Source organism: Protopterus annectens, chromosome 5.part0 (genome assembly GCF_019279795.1).
Source record: "Protopterus annectens isolate FY-2018-M chromosome 5.part0, PAN1.0, whole genome shotgun sequence".
In the NCBI taxonomy this organism is placed as follows: Eukaryota; Metazoa; Chordata; order Ceratodontiformes; family Protopteridae; genus Protopterus; species Protopterus annectens.
In genome coordinates, this window is record NC_056735.1 from 821,758,929 (window position 1) to 821,783,905 (window position 24,977).

A 24,977-nucleotide genomic window follows, 5' to 3' on the forward strand; every position below is an offset into this window, starting at 1 on the left:
GAATTAAAGCGAAATAGCTGTTGCATTTTATGTTTGAAGGAGAGGCGAAAAGATCGCAACAGGGCTGCCCCCACTTGGCAAAAATCTGATTCGCTACCTGCGGATTGAGACCACTCGTAAGGGGAAAGGATGGTGCGACTTGAGTCTGTTCGCCAGGATGTTGGACCGTCCCGGAATGTGCGTTGCAATGAGAAAACGGTTGGTGGAGATCGCCCATTCCCACACTCTCATGGCCTCTCGACAGAGTGGGTGAGACCTGGTTCCCCCCTGTTTGTTGATGTACCAGACAACCGACATGTTGTCCGTCTGGATCGCAATTGTCCCTACAGGAAGAAGGTCCTGAAGTGCTTGCAACGCTAACAGCACTGCCCTCATCTCTAGGACATTGATATGCAAAGAGGTCTCCGTGTTGTTCCACGTGCCTTGGACAGTCCTGCCCGAAGAGTGCCCCCCCCACCCGAGGCGAGAGGCGTCCGTGGTCACTGTGGCAAGGGGAGGGCCCATAGAGAAGGAGCGTCCCGTGTGGAGGTCCGGAGATTGCAGCCACCATACGAGAGCCCTCTTTAAAGCCCCGCTGAGGGGAATGGGATGACTCAGAGGGTAGTGACGAAAAGACCACTGGACTTGGAGGGTCCATTGCAAGACCCTCATGTTCAGACATGCCATTGGCAATAAGTTGATTGCCGCTGCCATTGAGCCTAGAGCCCTCAGGACCAATTCCGCAGGAGGAGCTGAAAGATAGAAGGATGTCCCGCACATGAAGCCTCAGGGTTCAAAGTCGTTCTGGGGTTAAGAAGGCTACAAGATTGATTGTGTTTAACCTGGCCCCGATAAAATCTATGACCTGAGTCGGGGTGAGAGAAGATTTGTCCATATTTATTGTGATCCCTAGCCAGGGAGCAATGCAAAGAAAATAGTTCCTGGCTGTGCAAAGTAGATGCTTTGTCGGGGTGGTCAGGAGCCAGTCGTCCAGGTACGGAAAAACCTGAATTCCCTGGAGCCTCAGGTGGGCCACTATCACTGCTAACACTTTGGTGAACACCCTGGGGGCTGAGGTGAGACCAACACTGCTAACACTTTGGTGAACACCCTGGGGGCTGAGGTGAGACCAAAGGGGAGAGCCCTGAATTGGTAATGACTGGCTCCTAACCGGAAGCGGAGAAACCTCCTGGATCGTCTGTCCATGAGAATGTGGTAGTACGCATCCTTGAGGTCTATAGAGCACATCCAATCGTTCTCCCGTAAAAGGGGGAGAATGGATTGAAGAGTGACCATCCGGAACTTCTCTTTGGTTACTGACAGGTTCAAGAGGGAGAGATCGAGGATTGGCCTCAAGTCCCCCGTCTTTTTTGGCACCAAAAAGAACCTGGAGTAATAACCCGATCTGAGCTGGTCTGGGGGGACATGTTGGATGGCTCTTTTTTCTAGGAGTTGCTGAATTTCCGCAGCTGCGGCCTCCCTCTGATCGGGTGGGACATCGGGGAGGTGCTTGGGGAAGAGAGGGGGGTAAGAGAAGGGAATCTGGTAACCTCTGGATATGATGCGAAGCACCCAGCGGTCTGCTGTGATGGACTCCCAAGCTGCCGGGTGCCTCGAGAAACGTCCCCCGACTGCCTCCAGAGTGGAGCAGTCGGGCAACCCCTCAGGGCTGCTGCGTGGGCCGGTCAGAGAAGGGTTCTCTGGAGCCAAAGTTCTTCGGGCCTCCTCCGCCTCTAGGGCGGCGTCCTCCCTGACTTCTCTGCCGCAGAAGGACTGGGGATCCAGAGCGGACTGGGACTGTTGCGACTTCCGGAACCACATCTTCTTCTGTCCCTTTTGGTTCCTGGAGAAGGACCTCTGGGGAGCAGAGAAGCGGACTCCGATGGCAGACAACGTCTTCCCGTCCTTTTCACTCTGGACCAAGGTGTCGCGAATGGTCTTCCCAAATAGGGTACGACCATCAAAAGGGGCATTTGTGAACGACGCCTTAAAGGGTTCCGCAAAATCACAATGCTGGAGCCAGGCCTGACGCCTCATGACGAGGCCTGCTCTGCTGGCTCTAACGGCTCCCTCCGTGGCATGGGATAGTAGCCGCATAGAGGTATTGGAAATGGACCCAAGAGTGGCCATACGGGTGGAGTACAGCTGTTTGTCCTCCGCCGACATGGACTCCGGGGGCGATGCAGCGTATTCCTTAATGAGATCCCGCTGCAGTCAAATAACGTGTGCCATATAGTTCAGAGACCTAACCGAGAAGGACGCTGAACTAAACACCCGCTTCCCTAAGCGGTCCAGCGATCGGGACTCCTTGCCCAGGGGGGTGGACCGAGGGGCTCTCTTGAGCTAGTTCCCTCTTAGTGGCCGCCGCCCCCAACATGGCATCTACCGGGGGACCCTTGCTCCAATGGGGCCTATCCGCAGGGGGACTGAGGATCCTGTCAGGGTGTTTCGGGACTGGCTCCACAGTGCCCGGCTCCTTCCACGCCCTGGTGGTAATCAGGTCCACCAGGGGGTCGGCCGGAGGGGACATCCAAGAGGTAGAAGGGCCTGCTTCAAATGCCTCCAGGAACACGGACTCATCCGAGGTCGGCTTTGGGGTAGACCACCCGCCTCTGATCCTGACCATTTCCATGATGTCTCCAAAGGAGACATCCTCGGGGGGTGACCTTGGGGAGCCTTCCCCTTCCTCCAAATCCGTGTCTTCAGTCAAGGACTCAGGGGAGTCCACGTGCCTCCTCTTGCACTTCCGCTTGTGGGGGATCTCCTCAGGGGGGCTGTCCGAGGAGGCCTCACCAGCAACATCCTGTTCCAAGGGAACGACCTGGGACACTGAAGCAGGCTGTCCCTGGGGCCGGGTGATGGAAGTCAGACCCAACAGAGAAGGAGTGCGGGGTGGAGCTGTGGCAAGGACCGGGGGCCTGGAAGCAGTCGACAGAGCCCTCTCCACCACGTCGAACGCCGAGGGAGAGCCACTCTCTCTGGGATCCGAGAGCAGACCCTCACTCGGATCCGACAGGCGGACCGGGGCCGGCGCCAAAGCGATCGGATCCGACGGACCTGTATGCTCCGACCTGGACGGCGCCAAAGGCATACTGAAACCCTCGGATCCGAAGCTCAGCCCTCGGCTCCGAGAGCTTGGATCCGACAAAAACGGACCAGACAGGCTCGAGGGAAGCGTCGGCACCGAAGTACCCGAGACTGTCGGCGCCAATCCACCCCCGGTTCCAAGGCTGCCCGGCTCTGAAGGCTCCAAACCCGGGAAGCGGGACGGAGAAGGAGCTATCGGGGCAAAGAAAGGGGTCGAGCTCCCCCCCCAGAGGGGGGGAGGCAGGAGCACTCCCATCTGCAGTTAGGCCTGGATGAACCTGCGCATCATCCGGTCCAAATCCGCATCGGAAAGGCTGCGAGTGGATCTCGACGAGGCCACCGAGGCGGGACGAGAGTGCCGCCTCGATGACCTCGAAGGAGATCGGGTCTCCTCCTCCTCAGGACCCGGTGAAAAACAGGGAGACCGGATCCGGAGAGGGAGGAGACCGGGAAGCCCTGGAGGGAGAAGACCGCTTAGCCGGGGGGGCCGACACGGAGGCCTCGGCCCTCCGCTTGTGGTGCTTCTCCCTCCTTTTGTCTTTCCTGGCCTCCCTCTCCTCCAGGCCTACAGCGAGAGGTTGAGTCACGGCCGGGGGGAGAGAGGCAGGAGTGGCCGCCGCCGAAGCCGCGGTGGAAGCCACGGTAGGACCAGAGGCCGAAGCCGAATCCGGGGGCAAGAGACCTGCCAGGATCAGCTTGGATCTCCGGTCCTTAAGTGCCCTGGGGTTGAACGCCACACAGATGGAACACCCAGAGGAAAGGTGTCCAACCCCAAGGCACAGAACACCCCAAGTGTGGCCATCAGCCGGTGAAAGCTTATTGCCACACTTGGTGCATTTGGAGAAGATTGGTTTTGGGGCCTCAGACATTTTAAGCTAAGGAGGACACACTCGTTAGGCCCCAACACACGCACACAGACCCTGACGAACCAGCGAGGGAGAGGGAGGGAAAATTATAACTAAAGTAGAGTTAACACTAGGGTTTACAGACCAAAGGGATCTAAACACACCACACTCACACTAAAGGGATAGAAAAGAAATACATTTTTTTTGTTTTTCTCACAAACTAACGACCAAGCCTGGAGCTCGAAAACCCAGCTGCTGACGACAAGTGCGGCAAACTAGATCTGAGGTCAGTCAGGGTTGGCAGGGGTTTATGGGTAGGGGGAGGAGCTAGGGGCTCGGATCTAAGCTGTTGAAAACTGCCGGCTCGGATCCGAAGTCGGATCCGATATCCATAGGTTGCTACACAAATGAAGTTAGCTACTTCAGATCAAAAGTTCATACAAAAAATTGAGAAACTGGAAGCTCTTGCTTATGGGTAAGGGTAGCAATGTACAAGCAGTGAAAATGTTTTTAGTTCCTTTGTTTTATATACAGGTAAGGCATATTTTTTTCAACCAGAGAAGTTGTGAACAATGATTAATAAAGAGTTGAAGGAATTTATCTTGGGAAGGGAGGAAGGCAAGGGTCAAGTGGGATAAGTTGATCCTTCCAATAAGGCAAGTGGTTTAGAATAACCTAATTTGAAGAAATATTTTACAGCTACACAATTAAGGATCATACACATAGCACAAGCAGAAAGCTGTAATTCACAGTAGAAATGGATGATGATGAAGCTGGGTCAAATTCAAGAAATAAGGAGACTGGGATTTTGAATACAAACCCTTAAGGCGAATAACTGCAGCCATACAGAATACTGTAGTCATAAGATAAAGTATTCCAAGAACTAAGCCAACACAAGAATAGAGAAAGGAGGTTTTGCCAATAGGGATGACTGCAATTAGGGTACAGAGAACAGGCAAGAGGGGAGTGTAATTTACTGGAGAAAATGGAACAGGAACCGAGGTACTGGGAGCAGATAACTAGAGAGGGAAAACTAATAGAATGGGAAGAGGCCAAGAAGACAGTGGGACTGTAGGCTATAGACTAACTTCCCTATTGGGGATTGAGAGAAAGGGGTAGGGGAATCATAAGCAAAATACTTGTTCTTGTTTTAGTTTCTTTGTTTTCTTTTTTTTTTTAGTTCACTCTAGAACAGAAGTTGCTGCTAAAATAAGGATAATTAGTAAGGCATATAAAATATTGCACAATAATTATAAGAGCCAATCAGGAGTTTAGAAAAGACTGGGAACAAAGAAACAATGGGAGGACATTTGTATGACTCCCAAATATGCAACATATTCTAGTAGATTTATGATTTTTGCTTGGAAATGTTTGCATATATATTTTATAAATCAAGCACACTCCAAAGAATTTTTCCTCAGGTAGATGCCACATGTTGGAGGTACAATACAGAAGACAAGGTTAACTGGGAGCATACGTTTTGAGAGAAAAATGAGGTGATAGACTTTAAAAATTCTGTACAGAGTACTCTTTCAGAAATGCTAGGTGTGCAGCTGGGATAAAGGACTGGAAATGCCTAGACATTGTAAGGCCTTGTTATGTTTAACTCTGATGGATGCTAAAACGCAATTACTAGAAAATAGAAATGAAAGTCTATCCAACTATATCTGAAGCATTTAATACTGTAACAGAGATAAAAGAACAGGAATTGAAAGGTTTAGGAGCAAACTACATAGAAAAAAATGTAAATTGTGGGATAATGTTTTAGAAGAGAAGTGAATTTTGAGGAATGGCAGGAATTAAGGAATTTATGTAATTCTGGACTGATGATAGTTATACAAATGAAAACATGCAATGCATAATGTTTGTAACTGGGAAGATGTTTATATGGTTAGTCTTCTTTTATATAAAAGTATGTTTGCCTATGTCTTAAGTAAAGGTGTTAAATCACATGTTCAAGGCAGTTTTGGCAGCCTGGTGAAGAAAGTGCAGCTGACGCACCTTGCCAGTACATAGTAGCTGAGCTTGAGAAATGTTAAGTGTGGCAGCAGCAGAGAGGGAGTGTGGAGGATGCGAGTGCAGGTTAGGGTCTTCAGACAGTGATTAGGAATGAAATTTAGGGCGTGGAAGTTTTAGGGTTTGGGAGCAGGAGGGGAATTTAGGGTTATGGAGTGAACAAGGGCAGTTTAAGGAGGGGGAGAGGGCACTTTAGGGGTGGGCAGTAGGAGTGGAGTACTATGTTCAGGGTTAAGGTCAGAGTTAAGCGCTCTGGTATGGCTATGCATTTCAGCAGCTTCACTTTGTTTCCCTTCTACCTGCCTTATTTTCAAAAGTATACATCTAGGATATTGCCCAGAGAAAGAAATCACTGTTGTGAACGATCGCGGTTTAGTGCGTTCATTCAGTATGTGTCGATGAAGAGGTGTTTGCTGAAACGCCTCTTCAAGATTCTGATATAGACCCCACACACATATATGTATGCATGTATGTGTCTACGTGTGTGTGTGTGTGTGTATATACAATACAGACACACACACCCCCACACGTACATGTATGACTATATATATATATATATATATATATATATATATATATACAGACAAACTTATTACTTAAGAGAGGACAAGAGGCCCCCCCCCCCATTTCATGAAGTTCAGTAGGATCAGTTGGTGTGAAGCTAGGTAATTAAGTAGGACTGTGCTAGTGGGAGTTAAGACATTTGGCATTTACAGCATGTGGCAGCAAGCTGACAGCTTGTGAGCGCTTGTAGTAGACTCATTCTAATGTGCCTCGATAACATTTATTTACTTTTAATTTATGCATAGTTTGTAAACTCATTGTTTTTCTTTCACGCATTTTTGTCAAATTAGTCTTCTTGTCACAGCTTCTAAAAACATGTTTTTACCCACCTGCTTACTGACACATCTAGTATATGACACTTGAATTTCAACTTTGCCAAAGTTCCTGTTCATCTCATGGCTCTTTTCATCAATATTACTGTTACTGTGTACTTTCACTTTTAAAGACATTTTTACTGTATTATTTACTTATTTTGTCTTGCATACTTCAGATAATTTGTGCAACATTATGTTTACAATTTTAGTCACTTTGCACACATCTACACTTTTTTATAAGATTAAGTCTGCTTCTTTAAAGGGCTCTTTGATCATTTCACTTATCATGTTCTACTGTACCTCTATCGCTAAATTACGCAGTTCACCAAATTCACAGTCTTTAGCTCCATTCCTTATCTTATTAACATAAACATCTAAATTTCTACTGGGCTACGGTGTCTATTAAGGAATAAATGCTTATAAGAAGTCTCATTCTACTTATTTTAGGAGCACACTTAAAATGTTAGTAAGCTCAGAGCTGGTTATAAACTTAAGATAGCCACTAAAACCCCAAAAAACTATGAAATCTTTCTTTAACTCTATCAAGAAGTTAAGAAGCAACACCGAACAATGCTAGTAGCTTCAGTAACACTGCCTACTATGACGCACAAGAAATAGCTAATGTGCTACCTGACAAAATTAGTGCAAATGTTATTCTTCCCACAAATGAAGCTATTCCACAGATTCTACAATCACAGCCACTCCCTTCTAATTACAATGGAACAATTTCTCTAAGCCTTCTCAAAGCCTAAATACAGAGCAGATGTGCAAACAGATCATTGTAGCAGTAGCGTATAAATGTATGACACATCCTAACGAGGATATCAGAGATCCAGCCAGTCTACTAAGGCTTTAGGCACCTTCCTTGTGCACTGCAAGTCCACTTTATTATGCAAGTATGCTAGTATAAGGATGTACTGGCACCACAATTCAATGATTTTTTGCAAAATACAGGGAGGACGAAGCCTAATGCTCTAGAGAAACCATTAGTTACAGGAGAATGTCATGTCAGATAAAGGAAACCAATACGAAAGGGACACAAACCCAGCCAGGAGATGACAGGAGAATGAAAAAGGGGGGAATGAGGGAGGGTGTTTGCAACACTGATCTATTTGAACATCTACAATTGTAAGTTATCTTGAACAACTGTAATATCTTAAACATTAGATCGCTGCTACAGTAGCATATTGTTACCTGGGATGATTGCCCAAGCTAAGGAAGCAAGGCTGCAGGAAACAGGGCTAGAGTCCAGAAGACCCTGGAGAACAGACCTAACAAACCCTGTTATGGCATAGGAAAAGGGATCAAGTTAACAGTGCTTACAGAAAGGTGTGTACTGATGACCAAGCAGCTACTTCTAGAATAGTTTTGGAGTCCCCACCTTTCCAAAATGCCCATAAAGTTGCTACAATTCTGGTGGAGTGAGCTCTGGCATTTGGAGGAGGTTTTGTGCATAAGTGTAAGAGAACTGACTAACCAGAGACAGTTACCTAGGAATGGTTTGCTTGCAAACTGTCTGCTCTTTCTTCTTGCCACAGGAAATGAGTAGTCCGCAGTCTTTAATGTGACTTAAGTAATACCTGAACTGCCTGTGGACTTACAAGAGAAATTCTCTTCCCACTATTTTTGGGTTCATGGAAGAACAGATGGATATGGATAGTTTGATTTAAAGCAAACTGAAAAATAACTTTCAGCGTGAAGGAGGGGTTAAGCTCTAAGACTGACCCTGTTCTTATGGAAAATTAAAAGGGGCTGAGAAGACATGAAGGCTTGCAACTCGGATACTTATCCAGCCAATTTCAGAATAAGTAAAGCTGTTACACAAGTAAGAAATTTCAGGTAATAACTAGCTGCAGGTTCAAAGGAAGGAAAGTCAGCTTTTCTAACAGACAACTTAGATCTCACAAAGGTGTCACCTGTCTTCCAAGGTCATCTAATATCAATAACCCCTTTTCAAGAAGTGTTTGACTTGGAACAAAGAGAAAAGGGAGACTCTGATAGAAGTGTAAGAAAGGCCTGACTTGAGCAAGTTACACAAGTTCTGGAGAACCAAATGAGCCGCAGCATGGATGGCTCCTGGTCTCTACAACTTCAACAATTAGAACATATCTTCCATTTGGCTAAATATTATTTTACTAGTCGCAGGTTTTCTATCTTCTTTAATAACTGTTGAACATACTCTGAAAATGGTGCCTAAATTGGACCAAAAAACTATTGTCCGTACAATCAGGTAAAGGATTAAAGATGAGGGTAGATGAGAGATCCCATGTCCTGTGTGAGTTAGCACCACTTTTTGAGGAAGTTTCTGGTAACTGCCCCTGACCAGTTCCATGAGAAGGTTGAAACAATGTTGCCTGTCCCGAAAGGGGATTACTAGAAGCATCTTCGGCCAGTCCTCCTTTATTTTCCAAAAGACTCTAGTTATCACAGTAAAGGGGGGAGGAAAAAGGGAACATTCCAGACTATGTGAAAGAAAAGGCATCTGTTTTCAAGGCCTTTTGAAATGTGTCCTGGCACAGAACTGCTGCAACTGCCTGTTGTGAACTGAGGGAGACCTACTTTGGTAGCACTCCACAGGTGGGCAGTCTCTTAGAAGACCTCTAGGTATAACAGCCTTTCGTGAAGGTCTGTCCTGGATCTGCTCAGTGGGGCTGCTTCTGTGTTTTCTATGGAAGAATACAGGTTTGCTTGTTCCTGGGCTACAATGGTTAGTCTGCACAGGGTGTAGGACCTTGTTCACCCCTGCTTATGTACCACATAATTGTGGTATTCTCTACTATTACAGAACCTTGTTATTAGTGATGTTTGCACTGCTATACAGAAGGCAGTTGCCTTAAAAGTGTATTGCAAACTACAGAGGTCTGAAAGCTGTAACACTATGCACTGCCACAAAAGTAAAGAAAAACAAGGTCACACAGCTTTTACATTGTTAGTTGATAAGAGCTGCAGACTTCTTCTGGTTGCTTTTGTGCAACAGAGCAAAGTGTCTCACAGCTTCTGTGACACACTTTACACTTCTACTTTTTTTTTAAAAAAAATTTGCAGTACACTGGGGCATCCAAATCTCCCCATATATTACAAAGAATTACAATTGTATTTCTAATACTAAATATAAGAGTATTTTTGGAAAATGTTTATGAAAGTCACCTCTTGAACCCATTTCTCCAACACATTAAGAAACTAGTTATGATCAGTAATCCAGTCATAATCCCCTACATTATGATTGTAAAAAATAAAGTCTGTGCAACATTCTTAAAAATAAAAATCCTCACTTTAATATGATTTACACATCATAGCTGTAGGGGCTTGAGACAGTTTAGTTTTAATGGGGTAATTACCATTTGCTTCTCTCAGTCTGTCTTTGATGTTCATGCTGCTCTGTTCTAGAAATTGCAAGTTAGTGTACACTTTATGACAAACTAAACAGGAGTCTGCTTATACTCTCTAGAACACATTCTATGCTTTCCTAGGAAAACTAAATGTTGAGATATAAAATCAAAAGTCAACTGAAAATGAATTCTGAAAGAAAGGAATGTGTTCTAAAGAATAAAAGTAAACATTTTTAATTTCTGAATGAAAAAATGAAATAACACGAATGATTATTTCACAGAATCTCGCAAATAACACAGACCAGACAAACTTTTAGAAGGAAAAATATTTCTCAGTCGCCATCTAAGAGGAAATTCAAGTGCTTCTCAAAAAAAAAAAAAAAAAAAATTCAACAAACTCGATGTAAACCACTAACCCTTTGCTATGACATTTAAATTTGATTCAATCTGCATTTTTTCTTTATATGTTATGGCAATATCTCATTCTATTAAATATCTGTGTGTGGTATATACACTCATTACCATATCCTTGTGTAATTTATTCTGTGCTGCACTCTGCTGGTCTAATTTTTCAAACTTTTGTGAGCCTTGTCTAGTGGACAAAATGGCAGGCTGAAATGGTTCCAGAGACTAGTCCATCAATCCAAATACAAGTAAAATAATAAATAAGAAAGCATCAGGACTAGAATTCAGCAATAATTCTACAAAAAACACACCGTATGATCAATAAAATATATCATGCACCATACCTGGCATACTTCTCAACAGTTTTGAATTGCACATATGTCCCTTTCGTATGTCTGTAAGAATATACTCCATTCGCTTGGCTCTCCAGAGGAAGTTGAAAACTCGCAGATAATGGCTCATGCACTCTCTTGTAAATACCTGCAAAAGAAATCCTATATCAGTAGCCAATACATTAACTTGCAGTATCCATGAGCCAGACTGCCCTTCTTCAAATTGTGCAGTCAAGCTACCAACACAGGATCAGTTTGGTTCTCTGTTTTCTGTCACCTGCATCCACAAAACGTATGGCAAAAAAAAAAAAAAACAGAAAAAAAACAATCCTTTTAGCCCTTACAGAAGGAATAACTAGTTGGCCAAACAAGTAAATGAAGTGCTACAAAAAGGGGTGTCACTACCAGTCCTTGGCCTATCTTTGCATCCACTTCTGCCAGCAATCTGCAAATACATCAGGGTGTACAAAATATAATTTGCAGGTATGCAATGAGGATTCTAAGGAGTCAAATCCCTGTTTCAGAACTAATGAGGCTAAACAGTTACATACCACTATCCAAAATTGTGCTCTTAATTAGCATTCTCATCTACTCTACAAAATGCTGAACCCAGACTTTGACAGGTCTCTGTCATGTATGGTTACTATGATGCACAGTGTCAGGATGCTAAAATCAAATGCATCTTCTGCAGTCTTCATGGATATACTACAGCACTCCTTCCTGCCCTGTCAGTGCTTTTTCTACTGCTGGCCCAAGGGTATGGACCTCCATTCTTATTAATATCAGATGGCTATACTGCACTTGCATAAGATTTAGTCAGCTATATTTCACTGGGCTGAATTTCATAGGTCAGCATGCCATTTTTGTGCTAACAAAGGGTGTTTTGGTTGATCTTGGGCAGACAGTGCTGGGGCAAGTTTTGATTATTATTTTTGTCAGTTTGATGTGTTTGCTACTGTATGGTTACAGTGATGGCTTACTTTGTATGGTTGTTTAAATGTTATTTTGTGTGTGTGTGTGTTTTGACTGAATCTCTATTTTACAGTTGTGAGATTACTTAGATTTCCTAGATCATTATTTGAGTGAGACTAAGTTACACTCGCAAAAGGAGGCTTTCCTTTATTCTCACTGTGTGACTACGAAGTTAGTATATACAAGAAAGGTGTTGGGGAGGCATTGAAGGTCCACACATGGTGTACAGAGTTTTTGCTCCCCCTTCAAAAAAATGTTTTAGTATTCTTTTTTTTTTTAAAAGGGATGTGTCAATTTATTTTACTCTACATGTAATGCACCAGTACATTATTTATCAATGCACACAGATGAAAACTATTGGACGATCATTTACGATATCTTCCTAGTTCTTCCACATGAAAGTGCAACTTAAAAAGACTGCAAAATGTAATAACAACTCAGCATTTAAGAGTGGCCATGCTTTGTCATTTCCAAAACAAAACTTTAATCCCATTTGGGAACAAATATCTAATTACTCCTACACATTACACAGCATAAGAAAGAAGGACAAAAAGGCTTTTAAGAAAGACAAGATGATAAGTCAGACGATGACAGAACAAATACACTTTAAAAGAAGTAACACGACAGTATCAGACTGAAAAAAAAATGATACAAGTAATACCAGACTTAACCACTTATCTGCAACAGAAATTCTCTCTGTCTGAAAGCAATATGTAACCTTCCCTCTTGAACAACTTCCTACTTGGTAGATTTCCAGCTTCACCCAAGAGCCAAATGTTGGAGTGATTAGGAAAACAAGCAACTATTACAAATTAAGGAGGAATGAAACATCTGACTCTTCAAATCCTCCATAAAAGGAAGACAAACTGAAGTGCTCTCTAAATGGAAATGTTATAACTCACCTAGTCAAAAAGTAACAGATAAGCCTTTTCATTTCTTGCTTTTTTAATATAACTTTTAAATAAAAGGTTCTGGAGAGCAGGCACATAGAATGCCCTCCTCCATATTAGGGATTTTATGTATAGTTGTAGTTTACCAGCATTTCCATCTTTTATCAACAGTCTTACAGCTGAATCCCCAGACAGAACAATATGCAGCGTAACCTACTTAATTATTACATGGCTGTTCCCATTTATAAAACAAATTTACTTCCAATTTCCCAGGAGGCTGTCTAGACTAATGTCTCAATACTCAATACCAGAAGGTGTACATTTATAGCTGAATTTCTTGAAACACATTAGTGCACTGGGTTTAGGGATGATAGGAGAAAAAAAAGTCAGTTTTGTATTTATCATAATTACAGACCTGGATGAGCACAATTTGAACAAAAAAAGCAAGTTATGTATTCAACACAACAACAGACCTGGATGAGCACGATTTGAGCAAATAAAGTAAATTATGTATTTTCTGTAAGACTAGACCTGGATGAGTAGGTCCACCCTCCTCAACCAGCAGGAGTGAAACAGCAAGCTTCCAGTTTGTTACCCTTGGAAAGCTTTAGATGCAGAGCTGACACTCCCATTTTTTCTCATAATTCTCTGGAATCGATTTTCCTCTCCAGATCAAAGGCATGCTGCTTGAAAACAGGGTACTACAAACATAAATATTGCAAATAATCCTCCAGACTATCTGCATTGGGGCACAGGAAAAAAAAAAGGTGGGTATGTTGAGAAGGATGAACCCATGCACCCTGATCTAGTACTATGGCAGGTACATAACTTTCGTATCTGGGATGAGAAAGTCCATCCTCGTTAACCAGATGTTCAGAATTGCCAAGTTATCCTCCTGGGTTATCTTGGGAACATACATCTCATCACTATGGTTCTAAAGGAAGACCTAAACACAGAGATCACAAACAATTTATACTGTCATGAGAAAGTATTCAGTCAAGTCTATGTAGCAGCCAAAAAATACTACTATAGTCCAGTTTTCAGGTTAGTGCTGAATTCAGGGCTGTGTTACAAGTTTCTGTGTGTTTGCCCATTCCTTACTTGGATAGAAGGAAGTTTCTCTGTTCACTGAGAGACAGGGAGCTTTGAGCAGCCTATCTGTCTCTGGAGGAGTGGTTTCAGCCCAGAAATTAGTAGTTTACTGGCCATGTTGGGCTAATTTCTGTTTCATTTCCCTGCTATAAAACCTGCATTTGCAAGGTTTTTGCACTAGTATACAGCTCAGCAAGCTCTTGCCTGGTGCCCTGCAGAGTTCTACAGCAGCAGAGAGACAAAAGAGAGACTTTGGAGTGATTAAGTATCATTTTTCTGCATTTTCTTGCTGCCTTTAATTTGGCTTAAAACGCAGATTTTCTAGAGCTTCTGTGATGTAAAAAGCTTGTTTCAGCTACATATTGCACTTATTTTACTGCCTGCACTTTAACAAAGTCATTTTTGTGTTAAAATTACCTGTTTAACTGCTGTAGGCTACACACTCAAGTGTGATAGCCATTTCTGTGCATTTAAAGTGTTTGTTTGATTGTATCTGCTTTATTTTCTGAAAAAAAAAAACAAAAAAAAAAATACTTGCTTTCCTGCCTTTCTAAGCTAATATAGTCCAGTTTTCAGGTTAGTGCTGAATTCAGGGCTGTGTTACAAGTTTCTGTGTTTGCCCATATCTTACTTGGATAGAAGGAAGTTTCTCTGTTCTCTGTGAGAGAGGGGGGCTTTGAGCAGCCTATCTCTCCCTGGAGGAGTGGTTTCAGCCAAAAAATTAGTAGTTTATTGGCCATTTTGGGCTAATTTCTATCTCTTTCATTTCCCTGCTATAAAACCCGCATTAGCGCAGTTTTGATTGCCGGGCAGTGCCGGCTATCTAGGGTATAACTATTCCCGGCTCCACAAAGTCTACTCTTCAATTTCTCCCTTGGAACTAGACAAACTTTCAACTTAAGCACTCAAACCATTCTCTTCTCATCCCAGCACTTGCTCAAAACTCATAGCAAGCACTAATAAACCTTAGCACTAGACCCCCCTATACTGTAGAGAAGGACAAGGCTCTCTATTCAACCTTACCAGCTAATCAGTAAAACAGTTCACTGTACCTATCCAGGCATGTCCAAAGGGCAGTTTCAGGTGTACTCTCCGGTCCAACTGGTGAATCTGGGCATTTTGAGGCAATGTTACAATTGCCTCATGTACACAGACAACCCTCTCCTCCTTCCACAAAACACTAATACATGCGAGAGATGCAATTATACAGCCAAACTGGAGGCTAAGCTCTCTCAACCTAAGAATAGACCAGGCAGTCAAGATGAGAAGGGAATTACTTGCATCACACCACCAGTCTCACATAGACCTATGAAACCAGCATCAGCAAAAAACACACAAATACACGAAAACATACTCGGAGGCTTTAAATAAAAATCTGCAAACGCAACAGAGACCTCCAAAGCAGACATCCAAGCAACCTCCACCCCCAAACACAAACCATGAAACACATACTTCACAAAAACAGCCATGCATTCACAGCCCTTAAGGCAAAATAACATACCAACACACTAGTAATAGGTGACTCTATAGTCAGGCACACTGACGTCCCACTCACTAGACTGAACAAGGAGAAGGTTACTGTTAGCTGCCTGTTGGGTGCCAGGATCTGCCACATAACACAAGCACTCAGGTCACTCCAGAGCAAGTACAAATACGACTCTGTCATTGTCCATGTTGGTGTGAATGACCTGAGCAGTACTTCCCTGGACTACATGAAAAGAGACATGGAAGAGCTCTCTGATCACGTAGCCCAGGCCGGTATGATCCTGACACTGAGTAGCATCCTGCTCTCACCAAGAATGATACCATGGTACAGAGAAAAAATTATCAATTTCAACAATTGGCTAAGCTTCTGGTGTCATTCAAAGGGGATCCAGTGTCTGTCAGCCTGGGATGACATGCTCGACAAGCCATGCTGCTTCACTAGAGACAGCTTGCACCCGTCACCCTTAGGCTTTCGAATACTGGCCAAGGCCCTTGCCACCCCCACAGTGCCTTTTTAGACAAGGCTCAAAAGACAAACCCACCGCCGTAAATAGCACAAGTAACAAAAAACTTGAGGGTAATGCCGCTCAATGCCAGCAGTCTAAATCTCAAAATGCATGCACTCGAGGCACTCCTCAGTATGGAGAAAATTGATATATGCGCAGTAACAGAAACCTGGTTTAAGGCTCCAGAGAGCACCCCAGCACTACCAGGATACAACTAATACCATACATTTCAGCCACAAAACCCGGACCGAAATACAAAAGGCAGGGGCGTATCCATATTCATCAAAGATACCCACACCTCCAGGTTAGTGGCACAGCACAATGCTTCAGAGATCATCTGCGTGCAACTAACAACTGCTATTCAAATTATAGCTTGCTACAGATCAACCACCATGTCCCAGGACCCCCATTCCGCATTCCTGGAAACACTGGGAATCATAAAGGTCCTACCAAAGACCCTGATATTGGGTGATTTCAATTACCCAAACATTAACTGGAAGAACTACTAGTACAAACTCCCTTGCCCTACATTTCCTAGAATTTATAAACTCAAATGCCCTGGATTAACTGGTCAACACCCCCACTAGAGGTGACAACATATTGGACCTGGTCATCACCAATATGGGAGACCGGTGTTCCACACCAGAGGTCAACCCCTCGCTGGTTAGATATGACCATAAACTAATCACTCTGGATATCTACATACCGTCACCACCCCCATTCAAAGAAACCACTGTGAAAAACTTTTCAAAATCAAACTTCACATTACTTAAGACTGAGGTGGGAAGTTTCAAAGCCACCACGCTAAAGGATAACGCTGTCCAAGCTGCAAAATCCTTTACTAATGCACTCTACGGGCAACTACAAGAATGCATGGATCATACTATCCCAAGCAAAACGAAGACTCACTCCTCCAAGAAAAGGAAACCAGTCTGGTGGACCCCTTCCATAAACAAGCTATACAATAGGAGGAGGAAACTAGTACAGAAGAGAGTAAAATCCCAAGAAGGGAAGACATCCCTGACCAGTATCAGCAAGAAACTATGTTCCCTCATAAAATCATCCAAGGCTAGCTTTGAAAGAAAAATTGCAATTAACTCCAAAGATAACCACAAGGCATTCTTTAGCTATGTCAAGAATCTAAGTGGCAATTCTCAGAGCTGCTCGGAGTTAGTGCAGAATGGCACAAAATACACTGAACCGACTGATATAGCCAACATCCTGGCAGACAGGTTCAGTGCAAACTTCACCCCCCCAAAAGGGCCCATAATTGTACTAGAATAATGTAGTGACCCTGAAATCACAGACACTCAGGTTAAAACATCCCTCTCCAAAGCCAAAAACACAGCATCAATCAGTGTCCCAGGCTGCATCCTACACGAGCTCAAAGATGAACTAACCCCTCAACTAAACACACTGTTTAAACTCTGCCTATCCACAAGCTACGTGCCCACAGAGTGGCGCACAGCAACGGCTATTCTGCTCCAAAAAGGTGGAGCCACAACAGACCCTGGGAACTATTGCCCTATAAGCCTGACTAGCTTGGTCTGCAAAGCTATGGAGCGCATCATCATGGATCTCATTAACAGAGACATTGGGAACCTCCAAACACTGGCCCCTACCCAGTTCGGCTTTGTTAAGGGCAGATCATGCCTCCTAAACCTGGTGGACTTCTTTGAGACAGTTACCAAAGCTATGGACAAGGGAAAGGTGGTCCACACAGCCTACCTAAACCTTGCAAAGGCCTTCAACACCATTCCCCACTCAGGTATTGCAGACAAGCTCACCAGCCTGAACGTAAACCCCTACGTCACGAGATGTGTTGCCAACTGGATCATGGACAAAACCCACATGGTACGAGTTGTGGGAGCTAGGTCTGACTCTAAACCGGTTACAATTGGCATTCCCCAGGGCTCAGTCCTAGGACCCCTCCTGTTCGGCATATACTACTCAGAGATACAGACAAGCACAGGAGGACTATGGCTGACTAAGTTCGCAGATGACTGCAAACTAAGGGCTATAACTGATTCTCCGGCTGGCAGAGACATCCTCCAAAAGGGTCTCACTGAGACAGATACCTGGTGTTAAAACCATGGCCTCAAGCTAAATGTCAAAAAGTGCGGTCATCCCCTTTGGAAAAAACAAAGTACCCACAACTACCACATAGGTGGTAGCCCCCTAAATACGAAAGACGTAATAAGGGATCTGGGGACCCAAGTAGATAGTAACCTCTCCTTTGAAAATCACATTGCCAAAGTGGTTAGAAAATCCTTCTATGTGGCCCACCTAATCACAAAAGGGTTTGCATCCAGATCGAAAGAGGTCATTGGGCCCCTCTACGAATCACTCATCAGACCCATAAAAGAGTACAATGCCCCATTTGGGATATACCTTACAAGACACCTGCAACAACTGGAAACACCACAGAAGTACCTCACCAAGAGGATCACTGGCCTCAAGCAGATGCCCTATGCAGCTCGAGTGAAGAAACTCCAGCTGTACTTGGTTGCATACCGCCTACTCAGAGGTGATCTCTGCCTGACATATAAGGCCATGTCCAACCCAGAATTGATGGACATGCTCCACCTAAAGAAAACCATATCTCCTTGAGCCACATGCTCCAGGGATCTAAATCTCACCACAACAATAAGTAGGATGTGCTGGAGGGATAGATTCCTGTCCCAGAGACTTCCCCATGCTCTGGAACAAGATTCCAATCTACATTAGGCAGAGCTCCTCACTAATTCTCTTAAAGAGAAACCTTGACGAGTGGATGGGAAACAGAAAGTTTACCCCAGGGATCACTTCAATGGCTCTGCTGGACAGAGGCACAGGGAACTAATCTAAGGGGGCGGCGAAAGCCAACACTTTCCGGCTAGGCTTATAAATGCCTTCGGGCAGATAACCTAGTACCTACCTAAGAACCTATACAATTCTAAAAATGTCTAAGTAAGGGCAACTGCTCTGGTTGTGTGCTGCAGGCACAGATGGCAGCATCTTCTTACATTTTCCTAACAGAATTTGATACATCAGTAAGTCATATGGACAAAATAACCTTTTTTTTTTAATTAAAGAATGAGACAAACAGGTGAAAGTCTTTTCCAGCTGGTATGGTTTTATCCACACAAAATCTGAGACATCTGCAGACTTCCATGCAGGTACAGCCAGCTTTGTCTCTTTTCTAATCATATCAGCTAATTGGATAATAATAGTTACAGGGTTATAGGTTTTATAAAAAAGATTTATAAAGCCAACAAAATCATAAGACGAAAGAAAATGGTAGCGCACAGTCAGAGCCTAAGTGATACGAGTAGCAACAGAATTCAATGTTCCAAATAAGCCAAGTAATCCAACCCGAAACAAAATTTAAGAACTTTATTTAAGAACCTGTTTAACATCCAAAGTATCTGTGAAGCATTTTCATCTGACCCACCAGACTTTTTCAGAACAATAAAACTTTTACCACAAATTTCAGACTTAAAATACCCACACTAATTAAGCACAATCAACTTAATTGATCAGTTAACTGTTTGTATTTTAAACTATAATCATTCCATAGCTAAAAATCATATAAATACATAAATGAATCATCTAGACTGTTTTAAACATGAAAAAAACTCCATGTACTTCAAATGTACCATAAAATACTCAATAAAAAAACAACAAATATATGAATACTATAAAAATACATGTTGTCAAAATTACAACTTTGCTGTCATTACTTATAGGTGCTACTGAAGTGTACTCATTTCGGCCTGAATATGTAGCTGAATTCAACTTTAGGTGCAAGTGAAAGTTGCCAGTGAAGCCCTTTATATTCTAAGTCTGTTGCCCTACTACCACCCCTTTAATCCATCTCAACTACATCTAAAATACCAAATTTAAAACTATAGCAATTTGTAAATTTTAAGCTGGGGGTATATGAAGAGTATGGCAGATAGCATCAAAACCAAATTTTGCAATGAATGGAGGATTTGGTACAAACCACTTTTAGGTATTGGTCCTGATGATAAGCAAACAAGAACACTTAAGATCAATGGTTACAATAGAGCCTTGATTGCTAAATACTCAGACAGAGCGGGGGATATTAAAGACATTGTGAAGAGATATTGGAATGTACTTGCAACCAATGCTGACTTGATCTCCATAATGGAAGATGAACCCCAATTTGTGTACAAGACCGACAAAAATATAGAGTCATCTAGAGACAAAAAAGGCAGGCTCTAACAACTTTCCCAACAACACTAAGGGCACAAGTAAGTGTGGTAGGTGTAATTATTGTAGACATTTTGATTGTTAACAGAACCTCGGCTGGTATGGATAATGAGATTTCAGTTACATTAAGAAATGGGAACTATTTGACTCAGCGAGTAGTCTACATAGCAAAGTGCGCTGCATGTGTGGAACTTATATTGGTAAAACAAAAAAAAATTAACATGCGAATTTACAAGCACAAGTATGGCATCAAGCACAGTAACACTAATAATGCCCTATACAAGCACACCTTAAAATGTATAAATTGCTATGGTTTTAAATTTGGTATTTTAGATATAGTTGAAATGGATTCTAGGGGTGGTAGTTGGGTGACAGACTTAAAATATAAACAGCTTCACTAACAACTAAATTTGAATGCAACTACATATCCAGGCCTAAATAAGCACACTTCAGTAGAATCTATCTTGAAAATAAGGGCAGTAACGTTGTAATTTTGACATCATGTATTTTTTATGATACTAACTATATATATATATATATATATATATATATATATATATATATATATGTGTGTGTGTGTGTGTGTGTGTGTGTATTTTTTTTAATTGAGCATTTTATGGCATATTTGAAGTACATTGAGTTTTTTCATGTTTGAAACAGATTAGAGCATTTATGTATTTATAGGACTTTTAACTGATGTAATTTAAACTATTATCACTCAAAACAGCTGATTTATTAATTTGATTGTGCTTAATTAATCAGTGTGGGTATTTACGTTTGAAATTTGTGGTAAAGGTTTTATTGTTCTGAAGAAGTCTGGAGGGTCAGATGAAAATGCCTCCCTGCTACTTTGGGTGTTAAACAAGTTCTTAAATAAGGTCCTACATTTCTGTTTCAAGTTGGATTATTCGGGTTATTTGGAAGTTGAATTCTGTTGCTACTTGTATCCCTTAGGCTCTGTGTGCAACACCATTTTCTTTCTTTTATTTTGTGCAGTCTTGTGTGCACTGCTGCCATTTGGAGTTCTCTTAGTTTTAAAACTTAAAAGAAAATGAGCATCAGTAAATTGGAAAAGAGTGCAGTGGAAATATACCAAGGGCATCCATGGATGTCAAAATTTAAGTTATTAGGAAAGACTACAATATAGTCTCTCTCATATAAGTACTTGACAGGAGACCTTATTCAGGTATATACTGCGTTTAAAGACTACCTCTGGGAGTGTTTGGGGTTATAAAAGTAAGAGAATCACCAGAAAACCTACATATAAGATTATATAGGAATGAGAGATTCACTAAGTGGTTTTCTGAGAGTAGATGATACATGGAGTAGTCTACCTAATTGTACTAAAACAAGCAGTAGCTTACATACTTTTAACATGAGAATGTTTTAGCATATTGGCACTAGGGCACTAGAAAGGCATTATTGCTCGTGCCTGAAATATATGTATATATGCATGAATATGCATATAAAAAAGCAACTACTAGAAAATGGAAAACAAAAGCAACCCAAATGTAATTAAGTACTGAATACTGTAAAGAGGATGCAAGAACGGGTGGAGGGAACTTTAGAAAGGGGAAGGAGAAAATTACACAGAACTAGATGGAATTTGAGGGAACAATACATTCAGAAAAATGCACAGGAGGAGTAGTGATGTTTAATGGAATACAAGTATTTAGCTAATTATGTAATGCAGGAGTGAATGAAAATTTTTGAAAAGAAAACATGCATATAAATGCATGAAAATAATGAAAAATGTTACAGTGTTTTGTTTTCTTTTTTATTAATAGAGATATACCTCTGTCATTGTCTAAAACATAAATGCAAAATGAAGTACAAATCCCATGGAGGTACAGGAACCTTAACGGAGGAGGGGGAAGATCTATTAAGTACCTCTTATGAAAACCTTTAAAACTTACAGCCAGACCCAAACAAAAAAACACAGAAGCCCTGATGGTAATTGGCTATGGCAGCAAGGTGGAGCTTAACAGTTACATTTCTGGGAAATATTTGTGTGTTTTTTTTTTATAGTTTGCTTTTGGTTGCCAGGTTAGTCAGACTAGGTTTAGTCATAAACCTCTTATTAGCAGAGGCTAATAACTGCATGAACAGACATTAAGTAATATACATTAGCAATTACACATACATTTGCTAATTAGATTACATTCACATGAAATAAACTCACTATTGCAGTATAACAGATAGTTATGCATTTAATAGATGCTGAACATTGAGCATCTAAAGAGTTGTATTAGTGGTTTGTCAAATAGTAACGAATACTGTGATTAGCAGTTAGAATTTCAAAGAAATGGAAGTGAGGGAATGGAACTCCATAGGGTAGAAAATGTTAATATTGTAATTAAATGGTGCGGTATTAAGCAGGTTCACAGACAGTTATATATGGGCATCACAAGGCATACATTAGAATCATGGGGGGGGTGGGCAAGCAGTGTCACAAACTATGTATCTGGCTCAGAGATGCTAGCAAAATTAATCAGATAAGATGAAGACTGACTGTGGGACACAAGATTCTAACTGAAGAGAAATGGTTTGATGATGCTGAAAGCTGAAGAATGCAGTGGCATTTTACAAGGTAATGTAAAACTACAGCCCCCTTAGCAATAAAAGGGCACAATTCTTTGGAGTTACAAATATAACAAAAGGTGCCCATTAAGTCATATATTTTTTAATACTGGGTTTCTGGGCAGATGTAAGGATGTAGACCACCCTAGGCAGGTACAAAAAGTCCTTGGAGATTACTGGAAACGTAGTAACCAAGCACACTGACAAAGACAGTGAAGGTCTGGATATTGCTTGCTGGGCAGGCAAGCCAGCAGGGCTCTAGTGGGCTTAAGGCATACTGGCTGCTCAGTAAGATGAAGCCATAACAGAGGATGCTACATTCCCCTTCCTTGATCACAATGGACTACCAGACTGTCATGTCTTCCTTAAAATTAATTACAAACTGTCCACAAATTCAGTTACTCTGAGTAACTATTCCAAAGCCAAACTTACATTCCTAGTTAAGGGTTTTAAGAATTTCAAAAGTGCATTGTCCCCTGATGACCTAACATCTAAAACCACCACATGTAACCATGTAACTATAACTTTAGTACACATCTCAACAACTGCACAGGGTATGAATGGAGAGATGATAAGTCAGCAAGTAAAGGAAAGCATTATTGCTGAAAATGAATTCACCCTCAAGTCTTTTTGAGTACCTTCGCGAGGTGGACCCTGTTTTTCACAAAATCACACCAAGATGACACTGATATATAGATGGTATTTATATACTATATATCATGGACAGAAGTAGGTTAAAAATTAAAAAAAGATAGCTGGGTGCACAAGACCCAGGATAAAAAAGTGCCCAATCCTGGTAGGCAGACTGGTGCCAGGACCAGAAAAGATGACAGTGTAGAATCCTCAAAATACAGAAACATTCCTACAATGGGGCCAGAACCAGAGGGAGGATGGCCCCCTGTTGTAGAAGGAAGTAGTAGTCCACAAAAACTGATAGGCTAAATAAAAGCCATAAAGGCAATAAAGTGGACTATTGAGGATAAGAAAGAAATGATATACTGTTGTTGTTATGCAAAAAGCCCAGAATTTCCAGACACAAGATATACAAAAACATTATGAGGGAAATTAGAGGAAAGAAAAATACTTCCACATGAAAAACTGTCAAGTTTGAAATAAAAATTTGTATTCATTAATACAACAGATTTGTGAAAAACAGCATATTGAACAAGAAACTTTAATCTGTTTGGAAAAAGAAGCATGTGATGAAGTGCGAAAATACAAACAACAAAACATAGAGATTTTTTAAAAGTATAAAAAATAAATATGGATATGGGAAAGAAAGAGATATTTGATCTTCTTCTTTCGGCTGCTCCCGTTGCATCTTGCTCTGTCACACCAACTGCCTGCATGTCCTCTCTCACCACATCCATAAACCTTATCTTAGGCCTTCCTCTTTTCCTGTTACCTGGCAGCTTCATCCTTAGCATCTTTTTCCCAATATACTCTGCATCCCTCCTCAGCACATGTCCAAACCAATGTAATCTTGCCTCTCTGGCTTTGTCTCCAAACCTTCCAACCTGGGCTGACCCTCTAATATACTTATTCCTAATCCTGTCCATCCTCGTCACACCCAGTGCAAATCTTAACATCTTCAACTCTGCCACGTCAAGCTCTGACTCCTGCCTTTTTGTCAATGCCACTGTCTCCAACCCGTATAACACAGCTGGTCTCACTACCCTCTTGTAGACCTTCCCTTTCACTCTTACTGGTAATCGTCTGTCACAAATCACTCCTGACACTCTTCTCCACCCACTCCATCCTGCCTGTACTCTCTTCTTCACCTCTCTTCCACACTCACCATTACTCTGAACTGTTGATCCCAAGTACTTAAACTAATTCACCTTCGCCACCTCTACTCCCTGCACCCCCACCATTCCTCTGTCCTCCCTCTCATTCACATAGATATATTCTGTCTTAGTCCTACTGACCTTCATTCCTCTTCTCTCTAGAGCATATCTCCACCTCTCCAGGGTCTCCTCCACCTGCTCCCTACTCTCACTACAGATCACAATGTCATCTGCAAACATCATAGTCCACGGGGACTCCTGTCTGATCTCGTCTGTCAACCTGTCCATCACCATTGCAAATAAGAAAGGGCTCAGAGATGATCCTTGATGTAATCCCACCTCCACCTTAAACGCATCTGTCACTCCCACCGCAAACCTCACCGTTGTCACACTACCCTCGTACATATCCTGTACCACTCTTACATACTTCTCTTGACACTCCCGGCTTCCTCATACAATACCACAACTCCTCTCTAGGCACCCTGTCATATGCTTTCTCTAAATCCACAAAGACACAATGCAACTCCTTCTGACCTTCTCTGCACTTTTCCATAAACACTCTCAGAGCAAACATCGCAT

The 24,977-nt window shown here is 42.3% G+C and overlaps 1 protein-coding gene across 1 annotated transcript in view; it reads right to left on the reverse strand.

Moving 5' to 3' along the window:
• Positions 1-24,977, reverse strand: part of TUBGCP3 (tubulin gamma complex associated protein 3) — a 1,295,126-nt gene that overhangs the window by 265,724 nt on the left and 1,004,425 nt on the right. Inside the window, exon 17 of the mRNA XM_044072631.1 lies at positions 10,884-11,019. Coding sequence (XP_043928566.1) covers positions 10,884-11,019 — 136 coding nt within the window. The remainder of the gene's footprint in view (positions 1-10,883; positions 11,020-24,977) is intronic.